Source organism: Drosophila bipectinata, chromosome 2L (genome assembly GCF_030179905.1).
Source record: "Drosophila bipectinata strain 14024-0381.07 chromosome 2L, DbipHiC1v2, whole genome shotgun sequence".
Lineage (NCBI taxonomy): Eukaryota > Metazoa > Arthropoda > Insecta > Diptera > Drosophilidae > Drosophila > Drosophila bipectinata.
In genome coordinates this window covers 11869082-11894269 of record NC_091736.1, presented here as the reverse complement: position 1 = coordinate 11894269, position 25188 = coordinate 11869082, and the positions used below count along the sequence as shown (strand labels likewise).

At 48.0% G+C, this 25188-nt stretch overlaps 2 protein-coding genes across 6 annotated transcripts in view; one reads left to right on the top strand and one right to left on the bottom strand.

Annotated features, from left to right (window-relative positions):
* The window catches only part of uif (sushi, von Willebrand factor type A, EGF and pentraxin domain-containing protein uif), a 29941-nt gene extending 8228 nt beyond the window's left edge, over positions 1-21713 (top strand). For 4 of the 5 annotated variants that reach the window (XM_017241032.3, XM_017241023.3, XM_017241014.3 and 1 more), the window contains 12 exons: positions 1877-2038; positions 7086-7167; positions 9532-10962; positions 11028-11230; positions 11298-12788; positions 12850-18168; positions 18232-18607; positions 18665-18790; positions 18939-19034; positions 19317-20704; positions 20768-20878; positions 20942-21713. In XM_017241032.3, the coding sequence (XP_017096521.3) occupies positions 1924-2038; positions 7086-7167; positions 9532-10962; positions 11028-11230; positions 11298-12788; positions 12850-18168; positions 18232-18607; positions 18665-18790; positions 18939-19034; positions 19317-20704; positions 20768-20878; positions 20942-20973 (10770 nt within the window). In that variant the 5' untranslated portion in view covers positions 1877-1923 and the 3' untranslated portion in view covers positions 20974-21713. The remainder of the gene's footprint in view (positions 1-1876; positions 2039-7085; positions 7168-9531; positions 10963-11027; positions 11231-11297; positions 12789-12849; positions 18169-18231; positions 18608-18664; positions 18791-18938; positions 19035-19316; positions 20705-20767; positions 20879-20941) is intronic. The other variant, XM_017241040.3, reaches the window with a different exon arrangement.
* Positions 21714-23093: 1380 nt separating this feature from the next.
* On the bottom strand, positions 23094-25143 carry LOC108125109 (probable inactive protein kinase DDB_G0270444). Its single transcript, XM_017241155.3, has one exon. It carries the CDS (start codon positions 24879-24881, stop codon positions 23250-23252), a length of 1632 nt encoding a protein of 543 aa, XP_017096644.2. The 5' UTR covers positions 24882-25143; the 3' UTR covers positions 23094-23249.
* Between the last annotated feature and the right edge of the window lie 45 nt (positions 25144-25188).

Genomic DNA, 25188 nt, shown 5'->3' with positions numbered 1-25188 from the left:
TGGTTTGACTTTACGCGACATGGTTAAGGCAAACAATGCCAACTTCACCCACACACAAATATCTTGAGTCGCTGGACAAGTAGATAAACAACGAAAAACAGTTAGCCATCGAACAAGTTTGTGGTTTGGCGGCTGCAAGTTGCTTTCTGGGCCAAACCGCATAGCCAACTAATTGCACAAAAAATGTGGCATGCCGCAGCCGCAGCAGCAGCAACAGTGTGGCAGGCAGCTGCTGCAGCTAAATTTTCAAACTCTAAACTGGGAAAATGCCATGCGAAAGAAAACAACAACGCATTGCATAATTCGTTGCCCTTTTGCTTATATTACTATGTATTTTAATTATAATTTCTGAAAGACGAGAAAATTATAAGCTAAAAAACAAACAAGAGCTGCCATCGCTATTTTTCTTAATTAGTGTCGAGAGGTGCGTGCAGTCTTGGGTTACTTGCAAATTTATTTAGCTGTCTTTTTTTCTTCAATAAAAGCCGCCAAGACCTGTCTGGAGTTTAAGCCGCTTTTCAATGGCTTTTATTCATTTTTTTTTGGCCTAAGCCTCTCGTTCGCATGCAACAAAGTTATCTAACATAATGTTTCGCTTTTGTTGATACTTCTCCTGGCGATGTTGATGTTGCAGAGTCTGTGTATCTTATTGCAAATGAAACATGTGGCAGGGCGTTTGCCTTCGCGTTTGACTAAATTTTAAGCCAAGATTGAGATTTCCCCCACAGACAATTTCCGGATGTTGTTAATGGTTTTTGGTCCGAGACTGGTCTATGACTGGTGTGTTTTATGGTTTTGTATTACAAATGCAATTGTGAAATATGACTTTTGGTTTATTAGAGACATTTAATATCTTTATTAAACTTTAAAAGGTTAAATCATAAAATTTGATGCCTGCTGACAGTCTTCAACCCCAATTAGACTAGCCTTAACACAGCCTCCACCTCAAATGCCAAGTTAGTTAACAAATTTCAATAAAAAAGTGTAACAACAGCAACTGTACATCTTGTGTTAGCTGGTCTATAATTACTTGACAATAACGGCAACCTTGCGCCTCGATCTCCGTTTTCAAAAGCGGTAAAAGCAATGGCAAGGGGTTGGGCGGTTCAGACACGAATATGCCTCACCCGAGACACCTCAGAAACCCCAGACAGACTGTATCTAGCTTTGGATATGAATGAAAAGTCACACACGCACACCCAAGCACACTACTGAATGCAAACGAGTTTGGACAAATAAACGCAATCGTGATATTTGACAATAATGTGATTTAAAAAAAAAAATACGAAAAAACCTTAAACTTTGTGTCAAATATTTAATTGCTAATTAGAGAGTTCAGTGTAGTGTGAAGTTGAAACCTAAAATTAAATTTCTAAACACATCCAGCTCTTGTTTGGAATTTCCAAATTAATTTCTCTTGCTCGAAAGTCATCTTACACGAATACCATTTTCAATTAAAAAGCAACGCATTAAACTAAGCATTAACATTATTTATGGCACACACTGTGTTAACAATCTTTAAGCGGTGAGGCTAAGGGGAGGTGTAGAGACAAGTGTATGCAAATTCTTTAGCTAGCTGCGGTTGGCAGACTTCTCGAGAAACTTTCTAAAACCGCATTCACTAAACGCGAAAGGCCGCAGAAACACGTGCTCAGATCGCTGGCAAGGCGGCGTCTGAGTCATCTTGGCATAAATTTGCTAATCATTTATTTTTGTGAGTGAGGTGTGAATGAGGCAACCAGTTTTTATCGATTCGAGGCCATAAACTAATCTCCCATCGATTATTTCGATCGATCTAGGATGTTGAAAATGACCGAAAATCAAATGGCATTAAAATAATATTTCTTTTCCCTTTTTATTTTTTGCTCGATTTCAGATTGGTAACCAAACTCTGGGCTTAATTGGGATTTAAATCGGGCCAACATGAACCAACCGACGGCAGCCAATTCGCATTGGCTGGCCGCTTTGCTGTCGTCGTTGCTGCTTTTCAATTTGCTGCACTCGATCGGAGCCGACGAGGCGTTTTCCTGTCCAAATGGTAAGTTGGCCAGCTAAGCCTGGCTTTAACCCTACATCTACCAATAACCGAAATTAAGTTAAAATTCCGAATTGCATTCCGACAAACACGTGCGTGGCTAGCGGACGCAGGTGTGGCAAACCAAAAATCTTTTTGGGCAAATACATAAATCAAAAGCGAATATAATTAAAGACAAGCCAAGCTGAGCCAATTGGGTGTCTGAGTTGGGTGTGCTTCTACCACTGGCAATTATGTCTTTAAGAATGTTTTGTCTTGTCTTCTATAAAAGCTTCTAATTACGTAATTGAATCTGTGATTGTGTGTTCGAATCGTGGTATGATTAACAATTTCCGGTTGTTAAAGTGTCTAAGGAAAATAAAAAGCTAGGAAAGTCTTGGCACTTCTAATAGCCATCACTATTGATTTTTTCTGTTGAGAAAAGTTTATGATAAACAAACGGCCATAAAATGAAGTTTTCTTTATAAAATTCTTTAATCCGCTTAATTTTATAAAAATCAAAACAAATTAATCATACTTAAGACCATTATTTGGATTTACACACCTCAGAAATATTCCCAAAATACTTTTCGTCAAGTCATTAGTATTTCCTCAGTGTAGTTCTTTCCATATTTGTGTCATAAAGATATCAGCATGCGTTTTGGCCATAAAAATTCTTAGGCTAATGACAAAATCCACAAAAGCCAATAAGCAACCTGCTAAACGGGTTAACACTCAACGATACCAACAGAATCCCATAAAGAATAACAATTCAGTGAGCTGAAAAGTTTGCAGAAAATGTAGAGATGACGGAAGTTATGGCCAAGCTAATCAATCAATATGTGTTGGTCTCTTTGGTAATGGATTGGGTGGTCGGGAGGGGGGTGGTCCTCCCGTACTACACATAACACTGCCTTTCACTTGGCTTTGCCACCTACAACACCTGGTGGTGTGAGATATAGATAACGGTTATTACATATGCCAAAACTTGTTTCTCTCTTGGCCGATTACCATGTTTTCTTCTTCTTCATCTGTAGAATTCCATGACAGCATATACTCGTATATAGTAGAATGCTCCAAAAGAAGAATTTCCAACTCTAGACCGCAAACAAGATTTCTTAACGGTTTTCCGCTGCCGCTTTTGCTGCAGTAGTTGCTCATTTTTTTTACTTTTTCCTCACTTGGCCGACTGAGTGAATGAGTGAGTGAGTGACTACCTCCAACTGGCTCTGGCTCTGGCTCCTGGCATCTCTTAACTATCTGCAGCCTGCTTTACTGATTAACACTTGTGCATGCTTGCACACACAAAGCCAACAAAGGCGCACACACACGCATACTGTGCCACCGCCAAACAAGTTCGTTGCCTAAGTCTTTTATTTTTTAAATATTTTTTTTTTTTTCATCGCACTTAAGTATTTTCCATATGCAGGTGTCTGGGTATCTGTGACTTGTTTTTAGGTGCAGTCAGTTGGTACACACACACACATAGTGTGGCTCAAAAAATAGGCCAAACTCTTGCCAGTTATTGCAGTTTTCCTCACCACACCATATTGCATATTGATCGTTGCTAATAAACCGAAATCGACCAAGATATGGGCCAAGAACCGATATTTATTTTGATTTTGTGACTCAACTAATGGAATTATGATGCTTAGCTATTAGTTGGGTTGTCAAATACGATTGCCATTTGGCGGGTGACAAATGGTGATGATATTATGGCTAAGGGAGTCTTGAAAAAATTAATTCTTTTGCGTGTCTTGAAGCATTTCCCAACTAATTTCCAACACAAACAGAAGTCTAGCGCTGCCATCGGCCTTTGTCGGCCACTTTGGAATCACGCCTAACTGTAAAAGCCTCAAATTGATGATGACCAACCCGACTCAGCTGACAGGCTGAAAAATAGAAAATAAAGAACATAGCTCACGGCAATGCGGAGTCGATCGTGAAGACTTAGAACAGCAACTTCCACATTTTTGGATACGCTTGAGTAAACGCTGCCAGGCGGCCGAGAGTTTCAAGCCAATTAAGTTAGCATCTCTCTGGCTCCCTCCCTGATGCCTACACTGCCAGAAAATCAAGTCGATTTGGCGTTTGATACAACATTTTCTAGGTCGGTGAGCACACACCAAAGTGATTTATGGAATAGCGACAATGTGTTACCACCTTATATGTAAAGTTTTGTTTTTCGGTTGGAGGTATTATTTATTATATTGAGGTATTTAGTAAATCATAAAGCGTGAAATGCGCGTGCGCTTGGGTTAGATTAAACAAAATTTTGTTTATTTTTCGGTGGCATATGTGTTTTTTGTCGGTTTGTTGGTTTGTCGGTTGGAAGTCAACGCTATTTCACTTGACTGACTTCTGTGTGAACCAAACAAATGTGGAAGTAATGTAAACAAAATGAAATGCATAGGGATTTAACTAATCAAAGACCGCATAGAACTTCCCAGAATCTCTGGCTTAAGTGCCCTTACTTTTCCACCAAGCTTTCTACGCACTTACTAAAATTGAGATCTCATTTCGTAGAGATTTAATGTGAAAGATACTGGGTAGCTATGCCGGCAATGGGGTTAATGAAATGAGCACAGAGAAGAAGATTTATTATTGCTAACCGCAATCAGGTTTTCACTTTTTCTTTTCCTTCAACCAACAGAACTACTGCCATTTCGAAATGAGTAGTTGGCCAAAAAACAGGGCATGGCATATTTATGTTTTCCAAAAGTGGGTAATAAACCTGGTTGGCCAAAATCTGATATGCTTATAAAATTACACGATTAGGGTATTAAAGCCTTAAGAGTGGAATAAAACGGAAGAACTGGTTAGCTCTTTTGAAATTCAATTACCATACCAAGATTTTGATTCTCACACCTTGACATGATCCAAAAAATGCCAATTTGCTGATGTTCATTAAGCCATTAACTTTGACAAAGTGAAAAATAGCAAAGGCCCTAATACACCTGAAGAAAATCGTATGCATATTAGGCTTAATACACCCAAGAAATAAAATCCCACGTGCTGGTAAATAACTAGATGATTTTTACGTAAGAAATTCTCACATTATTAATTTGGTATTGTTTTCACAAGATCTTTCCTATGCTGCAATCACTGAGCTTTGCTCTGCAAATTATATATCCACATATATACCCGTATACTATATAGACAATGATCGGGTGAAGTCAGAAACAGCAATGGATTACCAAGACAGAGACTGAGATAGAGAGGGCGAAACACTTGGCCAAGTCACGCAGCAAACATTTGCATAGGTAATGGAGCAAAAAGCAGGAGAAGCAAAGCTTCCTGGCAAGAATTTCAAATATCTGGCACACAATTCAATAAAACGAAAGAAAAAACACCAACCTGGCTAATGCAAAAGCCAAGGCACAGTCGCGGATGGAGTCTGCAACAACAACAGAAAACTGGCTAACCTTGTCCAGTTTCTCGGGCTGCACCCAAGTGGTTGAAGACCAAAAGAATTTCCGAAGCCAATTGGCAGTTACGTGGCTTTAATTGCCCTCCGCAAATCGAAGCACTCCGACGAAGTTCTCGGCTGTCATGTCACCGTGACATGGCCCGAAGGTGCAGAATTCAACGCAAAAGCTCAAGAAAAGTATCTTGGCCGTAAAGATGTGTGAGATATTCGGCGAAGTGTATTTGCAGCCATTAAAAACAATTACGTGAGGCTTCTGCGCTGATTTAGATTTCAATTGAAGCGTGTTAGGTAACCCAGAAAATAACCGCAATTCCCCCCAAAAAAAAAGAAGTCCAGAAATGTCCATGTCTTCCGTCTTCGTCTTTGTATCCACCTCCACCCCCGCATTTTCTCTGCCCCCACTTGTAAGTGGAACACCTTACAGTTAAGTGTGGTTATTTTGGCATTGAAGCATGGCTAACACAAAAATTGGTAGTGGTAAATGGGCAGACAAATAAATAAATTCGAACAAATTGTGTGGCAAATAGCGGTTCACTCGACCAGTTAGCCAAACAAATAAGCCACGAAAAGAACGTTGACTAACTGTAAACTGGGTGGAGCTGATTATAAAAATTGGTAACAGCCATAAATTTTTTGGTAAGATCGATAAGGTGATTGGAAGAAGAATTTGTTGGGGCGTAAAAAGTTATATGATAAATTAAAGAAAAGTAATGGTTATGATAGGATCTATTAGACCTGTTGTATTATTAATTAATGAATATTTAAAAATACAAATTTTCTAGTGGGCTTGCCTTATCGACAGGATATACCCATCAATTTGGAAAGCCCGCCTTTCATTCGAAATCGTCACGGAAATCGTGAAAGTCGCCTGAAATGATGTGTGGTTTTTGGCACCCATACGAATTACAGTGCCCCGAGACAAGGCGGCTTTTCTGAAAAATCTGTAACAACTCATTGGTTAGCCACAGAAGAGACCAAATATGCACAGCTCCTTTGGCAAAGACAACATTTTCCGGCGACGACTGCGACTTTTAAATGCTGGCGCGTGCTTGTGCACATAAAAACCACAAATTGCTTAAATACTTTTGCTTTTTGTTTTGGTTTCGCTTTGGCTTTGGAGCACATATATTTGTCGATTTGATTTTAAATGAAAGCTGTCAATCAAGCTGACTGCGAGGCGGGCCGTGTCCACGACTAGTGTGCAACTTTCCCATTTTTTTGTTTGGAAAAACTCCTAAAACACTTCTGCAGGAAAATGAAAGCGACAGATCGTGGCCCAAACGGGGATCAGGTTAAGAGTGCCCACAAATCTAATCGTGGGGATCACAGCTTCTCTACTAGACAGTTGCTGGAAATTCTTGTTCTCATCGAAAAACTCGAATGAGATGCAAAACAAGTTTAAGCACCGATTGGGGACACCGATCTTTCTCTTTCTCCAGTGATATATAATGATTAAAAGCATTTAATTAAATTTCCATAAAGTCTCTAGGGGGTCTGTAAGCGGTTTAAGATTAACATAACTTAAGAATTCAGGTGGTCCAGGAATTATCAATCGTGTAATAAGGGGAAACACTTAACTTTAAGAATATTATTTCCAAAATTCTTGACTAATTTAAAAATATATTTTTCCTTATGTTTCAGGCTGGGAACTGCGCGGCTTAAATTGTTATAAATATTTCAATATTAAACATTCGTGGGAGAAAAGCGCCGAACTGTGTCGAAGGTGAGTGGAATCACAACCATAACTATATGATAATTTCTGTAGCCCAGTGAGATGATGATAATATTTTTGAAGAGGAAGTGAATGGAGGGGAAGTCTATACGCCAACTTGTGTTCCGCTCTTAGCCAACAATCGAACCAGAGAATAAGGCAGAAAAAGCAATCAAGTTTGCTTTTTTTTCGCCATCCACGCTTGAACAAATGCGCTACCTGTTGTTCTTGATGGATAGAGATGGCTGGATCGATGGTTGGTTGGTCAGATATAGATATATATATGTTCTTGTTCCAGCAATTGCCGTTACACCACCGCATTGCATTTCCGTTGCCGACAGTTAACTGTCAATGCCAAAGTGGGCAGCAGTCAGAGCCAAAAAATAAAAGGCGAAAGAAGAGAAACAAGTCTTTGGCGGCTTTGCTGACCAAGTTAGCAATTGCTTTTCTGCCCGACTGGGCAGGCAGGGCCATCAATATGCCAAATCGATACTTGGGTGATTCATAATTGTGTTTTCCTTTGCCGGCAACTCCCTCCATAAACTTCGATCCAAAAAGAAAGTCGCTGGAATGCTTCCGGCAACTTGTTCCAGGCTCGTATAATTTTGTTTTTTTTTTGGGTGTTAACCTGCGCTGCTGACCCAAATATTTGTGGAGTGTGGATTGGTCCACCTGATCAAGAATCGCCCAACCCCCCGGAGTGGCCCCTGGAAATTGAGAGTGTTTTGATAAGAGAGCTTGAGATTTCTGGTTGCGGCTTAATGAACGTGAGAATCGTGATCTGGCCCGCAGGGCGATGAGTGTGTGGGGTGAAAGTTTGGCTCTCCCGACTCCGGTTTTTTGTTGGCTTGGCTTGACCAGTTGGTGTTTGTTTGGCATAGACGGAAAATATTAATAAAGCTATTGGCGTTTGGCGTTTGGATGATTAACCCCCGGCGAATGTCAATGCCCTACGCAATTTCTCCACACCATCAGCGGCGTTAAATGCCACTTAACTATGCCCGGCACATCGTGGCTCCAAAGACACCACTCTGAGCCGACTTTGCCACTCGAAGACCACTGCTCCTAATGTAATTTACATGCCATAGACCTCGCCCCAGTCAAGTCCACTGTGTTTTGTGTTCATTTGAATGCCAGCAACGTGGCTACTTGGGTTCAACAAACGTCAGCTAGCCGCCAATTGTTGGCTCTGTTTCTTCAAATGGTCGACTTGCCAAAAAGTTAAGTGTAAGGTCTGGCCAACATCATATGGCCAGGAGTATTGTGTTTATCAGCGATGGGCGATTGCGTTGACAGGTGTCATTGGCCAGTCCAAACTGTGAAATATTTCCGTCCTCCACCTTTGGTACTTTTTTGGTGAAATTTCTTTTTGACGTGCCCAGCATGAGAATCCATGAAAGCCTCTGAAAAAGGCGGTAACATTTCCAGTTAACGGAGTTGAAAAATAAAACTGTTGGAATGGCCCTCAAAGCTTTTTCACTTTTTTAACAAGGCTTTTAAAAGGCAACTTTAATAAAAAATAAATAAACTAGAGAGTAAACAGTCTCCTAAAATCTTCCTTAAGTTAAGCGTCTTGTCCAAAAGTTTCTTAAAAAGAATTTCAAAAGTAAATACACATTTTTGCTAATTAAGAAATTTCTTTTGGCGAAAATCGTAGAACTACGCAAGTCGATAAATGGTTATCCAAACAAATCTTATCCGATTTGGCTTACCTTTAAATCACACCCAAACCCATATATGTACATATAAAAAAAAATGTACAAGAAATAATGTTGACTTATGGGGCCGCGACTGAAGTTTTCACTCTTGTGTGGCACGCAACGGGTAATTGATAGCAAGGGAGTGTCTCACATACATAATTTTGTATGATTTTTTTCCTCCATTTTTGTTTTTTTTGTTTTTTTTTTGGCATGCCACAGCTGCAGCGAATAGCCAAAGGCAGCCACGTCCCACGTGGCGAATGCGTAATGTCGCAATGGGCTTCGGAATGGAAACTCGTTTTTCATTCGATGGGCTTGCGCAGAACTTGGAGTTATGAGATTGAAATCAAAGAGAGTTTTGCGATTGGAAATGAAAGTTTTACTTGGTGCAGTGTACTGTGTATATTGTGTGCTGGATTTCCCCTGATCCACATGGAGCACCATAATTGAGATAGAAACCGAAAATAGAAAGTAAAGCGCAGCTGCATAATTGAAGTTGCATTACGCCCGGCAGCGGAAGCTTGGTCAACACCAGCTTACTAATCGTTTACATCCTGTCTTGGTTCGAACATTATGAAAAGCATTGTATGGAGTAGAATATACTTTTCTGATAGACATGTCCAATAGACTATTTAATCTCTGAGAAAATGTATCTAAACATGATTTTTCTTTACAGATACGGCGCCGAACTAGTGGCCATCGATAGTTATGCGGAGAACAACGAAACCTTGTCCATTGCCCGGGCCAGTGATCCCAACCAAAGGGCTTCGGACAAGTACTGGCTGGGACTGGCCTCCCTCGACGATCTCCGCACCAACACCCTGGAGTCTGCCTCCGGGGCTTTGATCTCCCAGTACTCCGGCTACTGGTCGCTGAATCAACCGAATGCCGATTCCGGCGAGTGTGTCGCCGCCGGGTTTGCAGGAAAATCACAGAGCTGGGACCTGGGTACGTGCGAGTCCCTGCTGCCCTTCATGTGCCGCGCCCAGGCGTGTCCCCAGGGTGCCCTGCACTGCGCCAACGGAAAGTGCATCAACCAGGCATTCAAGTGCGACGGCAGCGACGATTGTGGCGATGGAACAGATGAGCTGGACTGCCCGGCCCAGTGCCACTTCCACATGCAGTCTGGAGGAGATGTGATCGAAACCCCCAACTACCCGCACAAGTATGGAGCTCTGAGCAAGTGCAAGTGGACTCTGGAGGGCCCGTTGGGCAGCAACATCATCCTGCAGTTCCAGGACTTCGAAACCGAAAAGACCTTCGACACCGTACAGATCCTCGTAGGCGGACGAACTGAAGACAAGTCTGTGTCCCTGGCCACTCTGAGCGGCAAGCAAGACCTGACCACCCAGCCCTTCGTTTCGGCTTCCAACTTCATGATTGTCAAGTTCACCACGGACGGCAGTGTGGAGAGGAAGGGTTTCCGGGCCACTTGGAAGACGGAGGCCAAGAACTGCGGCGGAACCCTGAAGGCTACCCTGCAGCGCCAGATCCTGACGAGCCCCAACTACCCGAAGCAATATCCCGGCGGCTTAGAGTGCCTTTATGTGATCAAGGCTCAGCCTGGTCGTATCATCTCCATTGAAGTAGACGATCTGGATGTGGCCGAAGGACGCGACTACCTGCTGATCCGTGATGGGGAATCGCCCATGAGCCGCACCATTGCCAAGCTGACCGGAAAGACGGCCCAGAACGAGCGCGTAATAATCTCCACTGGCAATTCCCTGTATCTGTACTTCAAGTCCAGCTTGGGAGAGGCCGGCAAGGGCTTCAGCCTGCGCTACATCCAGGGCTGCAAGGCCACGATCACCGCCAGGAACGGCACAGTCACCTCCCCTGCCTTCGGATTGGCCGACTATCCCAAGAACCAGGAGTGCTACTTCACCATCCGAAACAGTGCTCGTGCTCCACTCTCGCTGAAGTTTGACAAGTTCACGGTTCACAAGAGCGACAATGTCCAGGTGTTTGATGGATCCTCGACTTCCGGACTGCGACTGCACTCCGGCAATGGCTTCACGGGAACTGCAGCACCCAAACTCACCCTGACTGCCTCTTCCGGCGAAATGCTCATCAAGTTTACCTCCGATGCCCTTCACAATGCAGCTGGGTAAGTTCTATAGAACCTATTCTTTAGTTAAAAGCCCTTTCTAACTAGCCTTTTCTGGATTTCAGTTGGTCCGCCACCTTCTCGGCGGATTGCCCAGAGCTGCAGCCTGGAATCGGAGCCTTGGCCTCCAGTCGCGACACCGCTTTCGGTACGCTGGTCAGCTTTACATGTCCCATTGGACAGGAGTTTGCCACCGGCAAGACGCGTCTGGTTACGGAATGTCTGCGCGGTGGCAACTGGAGTGTCTCCTACATACCCAAGTGTCAGGGTAAGTCTCGAATGATTCATTTTCTGCTCAAAGATCGATTAATATAACTTGTTATCCCTTAACACAGAGGTCTACTGCGGTCCTGTGCCACAAATCGACAACGGCTTCTCCATTGGCTCCTCGAACGTGACCTACCGCGGCGTCGCCATGTATCAGTGTTATGCCGGATTCGCCTTCGCCTCTGGTGCCCCCATTGAGAAGATCTCGTGTCTGCCGGACGGAAAATGGGAGAGGCAGCCCAACTGCATGGCCTCCCAGTGCGCCCCGCTGCCGGAGGTGGCTCACGCCAATGTGACGCTCCTGAATGGAGGTGGTCGCAGCTACGGAACCATCGTCCAGTACGAATGTGAATCGGGATACGAGCGGAACGGTCATCCGGTGCTGACCTGCATGTCCAACGGCACCTGGAGCGGCGATGTGCCCAGGTGTACACGCAAGCGTTGCTACGAGTTCCCCGACATTGACAACGGATTCGTGGTGGACTCCACCAGGGAGTACCTGTTCGGAGACGAAGCCAGGGTCCAGTGCTACAAAGGATACAAGCTCATCGGCAGCAACATCATGCGCTGCAGCGAGGCCCAGAAGTTCGAGCAGCCGCCGATCTGCGAGGACATCAACGAGTGCAGCTCCTCGCAGTGCGATCTGACCACCACCGAGTGCCAGAACACCAACGGATCCTTCCACTGCCAGTGCCGTGCAGGATTCACAGCCACCACCGAGTGCCGACCAGTCGCAGATTTGGGACTAGGAAATGGTGGCATTCCCGACGACAGTATCACCACTTCCATAAGTGAACCAGGATACAGCAAGACGCAGTTGCGATTGAACACCAACGGCTGGTGCGGCGGCTCCTCGGAGCCAGGTGCCAATTGGATCCTCATCGACCTGAAGGCCCCAACCATCCTGCGAGGCTTCCGCACCATGTCCGTGCAACGACCGGACGGCAATGTGGCTTTCAGCTCCGCGGTGCGTCTGCAGTACACCAACGATCTGACAGATGTGTTCAAGGACTACGCCAATCCTGATGGTACTGCCGTGGAGTTCCGGATCTTGGAGCCCACTCTGTCCATCCTAAACCTGCCCCTGCCAATCGAGGCACGTTACATCCGCTTCCGCATCCAGGACTACGTCGGTGCCCCTTGCATCCGCATGGAGCTGATGGGATGCACCCGTCTGGACTGTGTGGACATCAACGAGTGCAGCAAGAACAACGGTGGCTGCGACCAGAAGTGCATCAACTCTCCCGGAGGATTCGCCTGTGGCTGCAACACTGGCTACCAGCTGTACACCTCTAACGGAACTGCCGGCTTCCACCTGGAGCGCTCGGAGTCGGGTGAACGTGACGGAGATACCTACCAGCGCAACAAGACTTGTGTGCCCGTCATGTGTCCCGAACTGGATGCCCCCGAGAACGGCCAGTTGTTGAGTGACAAGAACGATTACCATTTCGGCGATATAGTGCGCTTCCAGTGCCACTTCGGTTACATCATGAGCGGCAGCTCGTCGGCTTTGTGCCTGTCCAGCGGTCAGTGGAACGCTAGCGTACCAGAGTGCAATTGTAAGTATTTCTTAGGGATTCTTTACGGTTCATAAAATTAAGGGGTTTATCCTTTTTGCAGATGCCAAGTGCGTTTCCTTGCCTGATGACAAGCTGGAGGGTCTTACCGTGGCCCGCCCCGATCCCGAATCCGTGCTTGTTCCCTTCCGCGACAACGTGACCATCACCTGCGGCTCCGCAGGTCGCCAACTGCGTGCCACTGCCTCTTCTGGCTTCCGTCAATGCGTCTACGATCCCAAGCCTGGTCTGCCGGACTACTGGCTATCGGGAATGCAGCCTTCCTGCCCCAGGGTAGACTGCTATGCCCCTATGCCCACGCCCGGAGCTGAATACGGACAGTTTGTGGACACTCGCTTCCAGAGCAGCTTCTTCTTCGGCTGCCAGAACACCTTCAAATTGGCCGGCCAGACCGGACGCAATGACAACGTGGTGCGATGCGGTGCCGACGGCATTTGGGACTTTGGTGACCTGCGTTGCGAAGGACCCGTTTGCGAGGATCCTGGCCGCCCAGCCGATGGTCGCCAGATTGCCCGCAGCTACGAACAAAGCTCGGAGGTCTACTTCGGCTGCAATCGTCCTGGCTACATCCTGATCAACCCACGACCCATCACCTGTATCCGCGAGCCCGAGTGCAAGGTCATCAAGCCCTTGGGTCTGAGCTCTGGAAGGATTCCCGACTCTGCCATTAATGCCACTTCGGAGCGACCCAACTACGAGGCCAAGAACATCCGCCTGAACTCGGCGACTGGCTGGTGTGGCAAGCAGGAAGCATTCACCTACGTGAGCGTGGACCTGGGACAGATCTATCGTGTCAAGGCCATCCTGGTCAAGGGTGTGGTCACCAACGACATTGTCGGTCGCCCCACGGAGATTCGATTCTTCTACAAGCAATCCGAGAGCGAGAACTATGTGGTGTACTTCCCCAACTTCAACCTAACCATGCGCGATCCTGGCAACTATGGAGAACTGGCCATGATAACCCTGCCCAAGTACGTGCAGGCCCGATTCGTGATCCTGGGCATTGTGAGCTACATGGACAACGCCTGTCTGAAATTCGAGCTGATGGGCTGTGAGGAGCCGAAGAATGAGCCTCTTCTGGGCTACGACTACGGCTACTCCCCGTGCGTGGATAACGAGCCTCCAATCTTCCAGAACTGCCCTCAGCAGCCGATTGTAGTCCGCCGGGATGAAAACGGCGGAGTGCTGCCTGTCAACTTCACCGAGCCCACGGCTGTGGACAATTCCGGATCGATTGCTCGTCTGGAAATCAAGCCACAAAACTTCCGAACTCCCAGCTACATATTCAAGGACACGGTGGTCAAGTACGTGGCCTTCGATTATGATGGCAACGTGGCCATTTGCGAGATCAACATCACTGTGCCGGATGTCACTCCTCCGCTGCTTCAGTGCCCCCAGAGCTATGTGATCGAGCTGATAGATCGTCAGGAGAGCTACGACGTCAATTTCAACGATACCCGTAAGAGGATCAAGACCTCCGATGATGCCGGAGAGGTGAGGCTGCAGTTCATTCCGGAGAGAGCCACCATCAAGATCGGAAACTTTGAGAATGTGACTGTGACGGCCACAGACAAGTTCAACAACCGGGCCTCCTGCCACTTCCAGGTGTCCCTAAAGGCCTCGCCCTGCGTGGACTGGGAACTGCAACCGCCAGCCAATGGAGCCATTAACTGCCTGCCAGGAGACCGAGGAATCGAGTGCATTGCCACCTGCAAGCCCGGTTTCCGGTTCACGGATGGCGAGCCCCTGAAGACATTCTCATGCGAGACATCGCGTTTGTGGCGTCCCACCTCCGTGGTGCCCGACTGTGTCTCCGAAAACACGGAGCAAGCCGCCTACCATGTCACCGCCACCATTACCTACCGTGCCAACGGAGCCGTAGCCCAATCCTGTCTTGGACAGTACCAGGATGTCTTGGCCCAGCACTACACCGGACTGAACCAGCTGCTTTCCCAGCGATGTTCCGCTGTTAATGTGAACATGAACGTTACTTTCGTCAAGTCGGTGCCCATGCTGCTGGAGGAGAATGTGGTCAAAATGGACTTTATTCTGTCCATTCTTCCAGCAGTTCGCCAGCCGCAGCTCTACGACCTTTGCGGATCTACTCTGAACCTGATCTTTGACCTGAGTGTTCCTTATGCCAGTGCCGTGATCGATGACCTCTTGAACATTGCCAACATTGGCAACCAGTGCCCGCCCCTGCGAGCCTTGAAGTCGCAAATCTCTCGAGGATTCAGCTGCAACGTTGGTGAGGTTTTGAACATGGACACCAGTGATGTGCCTAGGTGTCTTCATTGTCCTGCGGGCACCTATGTGTCCGAGGGTCAGAACAGCTGCACCTACTGCCCGAGAGGATACTACCAGAACCGGGATCGTCAAGGCACCTGTATTCGCTGCCCCGCCGGAACTTATACCAAGGAGGAGGGCTCCAAGTCCCAGGCCGATTGTATTCCTGTTTGCGGTTATGGTACCTACTCTCCCACTGGTCTGGTGCCTTGCCTAGAGTGTCCACGCAACTCTTTCACTGCCGAACCCCCGACCGGAGGATTCAAGGACTGCCAGGCATGTGCTGCCCAGACCTTCACCTACCAGCCCGCTGCCTCGAACAGCGACATGTGTCGCGCCAAGTGTGCTCCGGGAACATACTCTGCTACTGGACTGGCACCTTGCTCGCAGTGCCCCCTGCACCACTACCAAGGATCTGCAGGATCGCAGAGCTGTAACGAGTGCCCTAGCAACATGAAAACCGACACAGCCGGCTCCAAGGGCCGCGAACAGTGCAAGCCTGTGGTCTGCGGAGAGGGAGCCTGCCAACACGGTGGACTGTGCGTGCCGATGGGTCATGACATCCAATGCTTCTGCCCGGCTGGATTCTCCGGACGTCGCTGCGAACAGGACATCGATGAGTGCGCTTCTCAGCCTTGCTACAATGGAGGCCAGTGCAAGGATCTGCCCCAGGGCTACCGTTGCGAGTGCCAGCCAGGATATTCCGGCATCAATTGCCAGGAGGAGGCCAGCGACTGTGGAGCCGATACCTGCCCCACGCGGGCCATGTGCAAGAACGAACCTGGATTCAAGAATGTGACCTGTTTGTGCCGCAGCGGATACACTGGAGACCAGTGCGACGTGACCATCGATCCGTGCACGGCCAATGGCAATCCTTGCGGAAACGGAGCCAGCTGCCAGGCCCTGCAGCAGGGTCGCTACAAGTGCGAGTGCCTGCCAGGATGGGAGGGCATCCACTGCGAACTGAACATCAACGATTGCTCCGAGAATCCCTGTCTGTTGGGTGCCAACTGCACCGATCTGGTCAACGACTTCCAGTGCGCCTGCCCACCAGGATTCACGGGTAAACGTTGCGAACAGAAGATCGACCTCTGCCTGTCGGAGCCGTGCAAGCATGGCACCTGCGTGGACCGCCTCTTCGACCACGAATGCGTCTGCCACCCGGGATGGACGGGAGCTGCCTGTGATGTTAATATCGATGACTGCGAAGGCAGACCCTGTGCCAACGAGGGCACCTGCGTGGACCTGGTCGATGGCTACAGTTGCAACTGCGAGCCTGGCTACACCGGAAAGAACTGCCAGCACACCAGCGACGACTGCGCCTCCAATCCTTGCCAGCACGGAGCCACCTGCGTTGACCAACTGGACGGGTTTAGCTGCAAGTGCCGACCCGGATATGTGGGCCTGTCTTGCGAGGCTGAGATCGACGAGTGCCTGAGCGATCCTTGCAACCCCGTCGGCACTGAGCGCTGCCTGGACAAGGACAACAAGTTCGAGTGCGTGTGCCGCGATGGATTCAAGGGCCAGCTCTGCGAGACGGACATCGACGACTGCGAGGCTCAGCCTTGCCTGAACAACGGATTGTGCAGGGACCGCGTAGGTGGCTTCGAGTGCGGCTGCGAACCAGGATGGAGTGGAATGCGCTGCGAGCAGCAGGTGACCACTTGTAACCTGCAGGCTCCTTGCCAGAACGATGCGCGCTGCATCGACCTGTTCCAGGACTACTTCTGTGTCTGTCCCAGCGGCACCGATGGCAAGAACTGCGAAACTGCTCCGGAACGTTGCATCGGAGACCCGTGCATGCACGGAGGCAAGTGCCAGGACTTTGGCTCTGGCCTGAACTGCAGCTGCCCAACAGACTATTCGGGCATCGGTTGCCAGTACGAGTACGACGCTTGCGAGGAGAAGGTTTGCCAGAATGGAGCTACCTGTGTGGACAATGGCGCTGGATACAGCTGCCAGTGCCCACCCGGATTTACTGGACGCAATTGCGAGCAGGACATTGTTGACTGCAAGGACAACTCGTGCCCGCCGGGAGCCAGCTGCGTGGATCTTACCAACGGCTTCTACTGCCAGTGCCCCTTCAACATGACCGGTGACGATTGTCGCAAGGCCATCCAGGTGGACTACGACCTGTACTTCAGTGACCCGTCGCGATCCACTGCCGCCCAGGTCGTGCCCTTCGCCACGGGCGAGGCCAACAGCCTGACGGTGGCCATGTGGGTGCAGTTTGCCCAGAAGGACGACCCCGGCATCTTCTTCACGCTCTACGGCGTGGAATCCGCTCGCATGACCCAGCGCCGACGCATGCTGCTCCAGGCTCACTCTAGTGGAGTCCAGGTATCGCTGTTCGAGGACCAATCCGATGCCTTCCTGAGCTTCGGGGAATACACATCCGTGAATGACGGCCAGTGGCATCATGTTGCCGTGGTCTGGGACGGTATTTCCGGCCAGTTGCAGCTCATTACTGAAGGATTGATCGCAAGCAAAATGGAATACGGAGCGGGAGGATCTCTGCCTGGCTACCTCTGGGCAGTGTTGGGTCGCCCGCAACCCTATAGACTCACCAACGAACTAGCCTACTCCGATGCCGGATTCCAGGGAACCATTACGAAAGCCCAGGTGTGGGCTCGTGCCCTTGATATTACCTCTGAGATCCAGAAGCAGGTGCGCGACTGCCGCTCGGAGCCGGTCTTGTACCCTGGTCTGATCCTTAACTGGGCCGGCTATGAGGTCACTTCCGGTGGAGTGGAGCGCAATGTGCCATCTCTGTGCGGACAACGCAAGTGCCCAGTGGGCTATACCGGTCCCAATTGCCAGCAACTGGTCGTGGACAAGGAGCCACCAGTGGTGGAGCACTGCCCTGGAGATCTGTGGGTGATTGCCAAGAACGGATCTGCCGTGGTTACCTGGGATGAGCCTCACTTCAGCGATAATATCGGTGTGACGAAGATTTATGAGCGTAATGGACACCGCTCCGGAACTACTCTGCTCTGGGGCTCTTATGACATCACCTACATTGCCTCTGATGCTGCCGGCAATACTGCTTCCTGCAGCTTCAAGGTTTCCCTGCTGAGTGAGTATTATTATCCTCGAAATCCGGTTTGTATCTGAAACTTACTAATTCGTTTTTTTACAGCCGACTTCTGTCCAACGCTGGCCGATCCCGTGGGTGGATCCCAGGTGTGCAAAGACTGGGGAGCAGGCGGACAGTTCAAGGTCTGTGAGATTGCCTGTAACACTGGTTTGCGCTTCTCGGAGCCTGTTCCTGAGTTCTATACCTGCGGAGCCGAAGGATTCTGGCGGCCAACTCGTGAGCCCTCAATGCCACTGGTCTACCCCTCGTGTTCGCCCTCAAAGCCCGCCCAACGTGTGTTCCGTATCAAGATGCTCTTCCCATCGGACGTTCTCTGCAACAAGGCTGGTCAGGCGGTGCTCCGCCAGAAGGTCACCAACTCGGTGAATGGCTTGAACAGGGACTGGAACTTCTGCTCCTATGCCGTCGAAGGCACAAGGTATGTTCTCTTTATATTCATATCCTCTTCATTTATTAATGGACTTTATTCTACCAGGGAGTGCAAGGACATCCAGATTGATGTCAAGTGCGACCACTACCGCGCCGCCCAAAACAATCGCGTCCGTCGCCAGGCCAAGGATGGCGGCGTCTATGTAATGGAAGCCGAACTGCCAGTGGTCAAGTAAGTATCGCATGAAACGGGCAGGTGACCCCCGAGGGGTCAAGCATGTCTCTTGTCTATGTATTGTTGTGTGTGCACTCTGTGTATTGTATACATATGTTACATGTTACATGTTATATGTTTGTATGTTCGTTAACACAATTTGCAGCGAGGATGATGATGATCTGACATTGACGGGTCGCCAGGGACGCCAACAAACTGGCGGCGATACGTATACCCTGGAGATAGCCTTCCCGGCTGTAAAGTATGTCTAGCTCTTGTTCGTTCGTTCAGCCTACGAATAACACCAAATCCTCGACCAATTGCACCCGATCTGCCAAGCATCAATTCTGCACCTAGTACTACCAACTACCAGCAACCGTCTCAGTCTAATCCCAAGCCCATAAAAGCAAAAACACCAAACCAAACTAAATCTTATGCTTAGCTAACCTCACATTACATGTCCTTCGTTCTAACCCAATTTGTTTCTCAATATTCCATCCAATCTCTTCAAACAACTAATTCCCACACTTTCGTTATCCTCCAGTGATCCTGTGATCCACACATCGACGGGCGAACGTTCCAGCGTGAAGCAACTTCTGGAGAAACTGATCCTCGAGGACGACCAGTTCGCCGTGCAGGATATCCTGCCCAACACAGTCCCAGATCCAGCCTCGCTTGAACTGGGCTCGGAGTACGCCTGTCCCGTGGGCCAGGTGGTCATGATCCCCGACTGTGTGCCCTGTGCCATCGGCACCTTCTACGACAGTGCCAACAAAACGTGCATACCTTGCGCCCGAGGAACATACCAGTCGGAAGCTGGCCAGCAGCAGTGCAGCAAGTGTCCGGTGATTGCCGGACGACCGGGAGTCACGGCCGGACCTGGAGCCCGTTCGGCGGCAGACTGCAAGGAGCGTTGTCCTGCCGGCAAGTACTTTGATGCGGAGACCGGACTGTGTCGCTCTTGCGGCCATGGATTCTACCAGCCCAGCGAGGGAGCCTTCGGCTGTGAACTGTGCGGCCTGGGCCAGACTACTCGCTCCACGGAGGCTACCTCCAGGAAGGAGTGCCGCGACGAGTGCAGCTCTGGCCAGCAGCTTGGCGCTGATGGTCGCTGCGAGCCCTGCCCACGAGGAACTTACCGCCTGCAGGGTGTCCAGCCCTCTTGCGCTGCCTGTCCACTGGGCAGGACCACCCCTAAGGTGGGCGCCTCCTCGGTAGAGGAGTGCACATTGCCGGTGTGCTCGCCTGGAACGTATCTGAACGCCACGCTGAACATGTGCATCGAGTGCAGGAAGGGCTTCTACCAGTCAGAGTCACAGCAGACTTCCTGCCTGCAGTGCCCACCGAACCACAGCACCAAGATCACCGGTGCCACCTCGAAGAGCGAGTGCACCAACCCATGCGAGCACATTGCCGAGGGCAAGCCGCACTGCGACGTGAATGCCTACTGTATTATGGTGCCGGAGACCTCGGACTTCAAGTGCGAGTGCAAGCCAGGATTCAATGGTACTGGTATGGCCTGTACGGATATGTGCGACGGTTACTGCGAGAACTCGGGCACTTGTGTCAAGGACCTGAAGGGTACTCCCTCTTGTCGCTGCGTTGGTTCCTTCACCGGACCCCACTGCGCTGAACGATCTGAGTTCGCATACATCGCTGGCGGTATCGCCGGTGCTGTGATCTTCATCATCATCATTGTCCTGCTGATTTGGATGATCTGCGTTCGGTCCACGAAGCGTCGTGATCCCAAGAAGATGCTGACCCCGGCCATCGATCAGACAGGTTCTCAGGTGAACTTCTACTATGGCGCCCACACGCCCTACGCGGAGTCCATTGCACCCTCGCACCACAGCACCTATGCCCACTACTACGACGACGAGGAGGATGGCTGGGAGATGCCCAACTTTTACAACGAAACGTACATGAAGGATGGTGAGTAGATCATCAGATCTAGCTTTTTTTTAAGATTTTAATGTTTATCATATTGAATTCCAGGACTTCATGGCGGTAAGATGAGCACATTGGCCAGGTCCAATGCCTCGCTCTATGGAACTAAAGAAGACTTATACGATCGACTGAAACGTCACGCCTATACAGGCAAGAAGGGTGAGTTCATTACAGAGACCTAGTCCTAGTCAAATAATAAAATTATTCTGTTTCCGATTCCAGAAAAGAGTGATAGTGATAGCGAAGTGCAGTAAACAACAAAATGCGCCTATTAGCAATGATAAATTACGGATAACCAAGCTGCTTTAATGTAAAATGTGGTCATAAACAAATCGAAAAGGAAAGGAGGGAAAATACCGAAGTGAAAGCAGCTAGCACAGCACTGTCCATATAAGCCGTGTTCCACGAAAGCACTGCCGGCGCCCACAAATACTCACTGAATAGAGCCTTGCATTGAATCAACGTAATAGCTGTGACAGCTCTATTCCGGTCCGAACTTCAGTCCCAATCTCGGATATTACGTGGCTTAATGCAAGGCTTTGGGAGCTGCTCGAAAAAAAAAAATAAAAATAACTTTAAAGAAAGACGCAAGACCTTAAGAAACCTTTAATTAGTAACTCCAACATGTGCTCTTTAGGTATGCAAACTAAATGAAATTAAGTCGAACTTATGCATAATGTAATGAATGAAATATTGTTTTAATCTTAAGTATTATTTACCTATACAAGATTATCGAAATTTCCCTGCCTGACAGGGTACCAAATTGCAATACACATATACTTATATATACTTATAGTAATAGATTTTTCGGACCACTTCCACTTTGTCAAAGCTTGTTGAACAAATTCGCGAGTGCTGTAAAAAGCAAATCAAATATAGTCGTTATTTTGTAATTTAATAAAAGCAATTTAATTATTATGTATGACACTTAATTTTACAAATTCTCTTGTATAAAATAAAATAAAAAAACAAACGAATCTAATTAAACAAAAAATAGTTATTTCAATGAATTATTTTATTCGGTTTAGTCGATGCTGTTGCATGTTTCATTGGGAAGTTTTTGAAAGATCACCACGTTCTTGGAACCATTTCTTTGGACTTTCGATAGCGAATCAAGCTGTAGATCCTGTTACCATTTCTGTAGTCCTGTTCGGCTATAGAGTCTCAATCGTCAACTCGTAAAAATTAGGTCAGATTTTACATGGTTGTCCCCGGTTTGATATAGAATTATTCTACTCAAAGATCTAAGATCAGGAAGGTATATTATTCAACGATCAGATAATCGTTGATACAAAATGTATTTTGTGAGCCTTGTGGTCCAAGTTAATATCATGAGTGGCCAAATATACGAACATTGTTAGCTTCAACTGCGCTCAAAATCAGCTTTTTATTCTTGTAGCATACTTTTTGGGGCCGCGTAAATCTGATGTACCATCTTACAACAGCTCCACCTTGCGGCAGGCGGTGGAACACAATGAAGCGCGTTATTCTAAATACAAATAATTAAAAATTAAATATTTATACTTTATTAGTTCCGTTCGCTCTGGTTAATATTGGGCCTCCATGCATTTTCCTCGGCTTTACGCTCCATAAAATTCGGCTTTAAGGGTACCCTCCATAAAATTTTACAAAAAATCTAAAAATTATTCTTTCTCTAGATTTTGATGCAGATTGAGAGGAAATCGATCTACAAATCTTTTAAAGTATTCCGCTTAAGAATCGGATGGTTATAGGCAAAGATAAAGACTTCGCTGAGGGGCATATTGGGCCTCCATGCATTTTTCTCGGTTTTGAAGGGGACCCTCCATAAAATTTGACAAAAAATCGAAAAAATATTTGGTCCGTAGGTTTTGGTGCAGATTGAAAGGAAATCGCTCTACAAATCGTTTAAAGTATTCTGCTCAAGAATCGAATGATTATTGGCCAAGATATAGTCTTCGCAGGGGGCCATATAGGGCCTCCAAGCATTTTCCTCGGTTTGGAAGGGGACCCTCCATAAAATTTGACAAAAAATCGAAAAAATATTTTGTTTCTAGCTTTTGATGCAGATTTAAAGAGAATCGATCCACTAATCGTTTAAGATATTCCGTTCGATAATCGGATGAGTAATGGCAAAGATATAGACATCGATGTGGGGCATATTGTGCCTCCATGAACTTTCCCCATTTTTGAAGGGGACCCTCCAGAAAATTTGACAAAAAATCTAAAAAATATTCTTTCTCTAGATTTTGATTCAGAATGAGAGGAAATCGATCTACAAATCGTTTAAAGTATTCCGCTCAAGAATCGGATGATTATTGGCAAAGATATAGACTTCGCTGTGGGCCCCATTGGATATTAGGAAATTATCGGCAAGTCTACAATTTAAACAATGTTTTGGTTTAATTTTGAATTTTATTTAAAAAATAGATATATTTTGAGCAACCCAACGCTAATAAGTTCGTGCGATTTTGATGTGTTCGATTGGTCGTAGTATTAAGTGCGGAACTGAAGAATGTCAGGTTGCGTTTTACTTAAAGCCTTAAAGGTTTTAAACCTTGCGCGAGAGATAGATCAAACTGATTGCCAGGCCACAAAACAGCAAGGGGTAGCTGATTCGGGCCATCTTATTTCCTGCGAGACGTTGCATCATGGCGAAGAGGTAGCTGGATGGTTTTTCAGTTTCGGAATCAGCCTTCATCATTTCCTCCTCCGTGTTTTCGGATGCCACCTCGTCCCCGGTTACAATTTCATTTTCGTTTTCGTCCTCGTCGTCGTCCTCTTCAGTCGCGATGGAATCCGTCTCCTCACTGTATGCCTCCGTATCGGTGATCATATCGGATGCAGCTTCATCCACATCGGGTCCACCCTGGAGTAGTTGACGCAGCAGCTCCACATTACGTTCGGCATCGAGCAGCTGCTCCAGGCTCACCATCCGGCGGTCACTGCCTACTGATCCATCCATGTGGCTGACCTGCGATGGGCGCTCCACCAAGGCCACCTCCGAGGTCGCGGACAGGTCCTCATCCGCAACCTCCGTCGATGCCACTTCAGGCACAACTTCAGTGGCTCCATCTGCCTGTACCTGGTGGGGGAACTTCTGGCCCAGGAATCCGGCTGGGCTTGCCGGATCAGAGTTCTCCAATTGTTCACGTTTGAACTTCTCCTCGTCAGTTTCGGGTGCAGCCCGCAAAGCCACTTGCAGCTCTTCGATTAGCTGTTTTGCCCGCTCCAGGCAGGGATCCACAATCGACTCCTCCACTGACTTTTGCAATTGCTCCTCGATAAAGGATTTTGGAGGGGCTCCTCCTCCAGAGGTCGTTGGTTTCTCGGTGGAAGCTTCCGAGTCCAACTGCTCAAACAAGTCCTGCGATGGCTTGAACTCCTCCAACTTCACTGATTCCTTCGATGCCTCCTCGGCTGCTCCAGGATCTGGCTCGTGCAGTGACTTGAGCTCGGCATATCCCAAAGAGTTCTGGATACCCTCCTGGTTGGCCTCTTCGACTGCCGCCTCCACCTCTGGCAGTACCTCGAAGATTGGTTGTTCATCTGAATGCGTTTCATCTTTCTGCATTTCCTCTAGATCGTCTAGGGCCACTTCGGCCTCCATTTCAGCGACCACACGTTGAAGTTCCTTTAGAGTTTGCTGCTCGGCTAGCTCCATTTCCAGTTCACTGGTGGTGGTCGGAATCGCTTGGAGAATTGTCTCCAGTATGGGACCACTTTCCCCGGAGCACGACGGCTCCACGTCACTTATTGAAAACTCCATGTTTATGCCGGAATCATCGGTGGTGTTCTGGCCAGAACCGTTGCTTCGATTCTGATCGCGTTCTAGATCTTTTCCACTTGCCACCGAGGTGTGGCTCTTGGCCAGGCGCAGGACGCTGCTGTAGTGGCGTTTGGTAGTCTGGATGAAACTTCCGCTGGGTCCCGGCAGTACCGGTCCAGGAATTTTGGTCATTTTTGCGGTAGAACTGACGGATCGCACCTCACCCTCCGATATGGGCGACGGATCCGTTTCAATGGCCGCCGCTGCAGCCAAAGCCACAGCCGCTGTCATTTCATCTTGGGAACTGGCTTTGGCTTGGTCACGTTCCTCCGAATTTTTAACATTCTTGATTGTTTCTTTCTGCTTTAACTCCTCCTGGGAGGGAGAAGACTGCACATCGCAGCTGGCCATCATAGCTATCTGGACGCTCCAATGGACTCAACTTAATTTTGGAACAACACTCTCCCGCTGTAGGGCTCTGTTTTAACTTTACCCGTAACAATTTCTAGCGAGACTGACGGAATTTTATTTGGTTAACGAGTTGACTGCTATGTGTAGGGTGTTTTCGTTAAAAGTCTGTTTGGCTTTTTTTTTTAATCAGAAATCAAAATAAAATTTCCCTAGCTGAGGTGTTGGTTCCTATGCAAATATAGGCTGGATGAATAACTGATAGTGACATTGTTTGCCAACACTATTGCCCAATCCCCTGGCCTACTCAGAA

Coding starts and splice junctions, on each gene's coding strand:
- LOC108125109 (XM_017241155.3), bottom strand. CDS start 24,881: ATGATGGCCAGCTGCGATGTGCAGTCTTCTCCCTCCCAGGAGGAGTTA.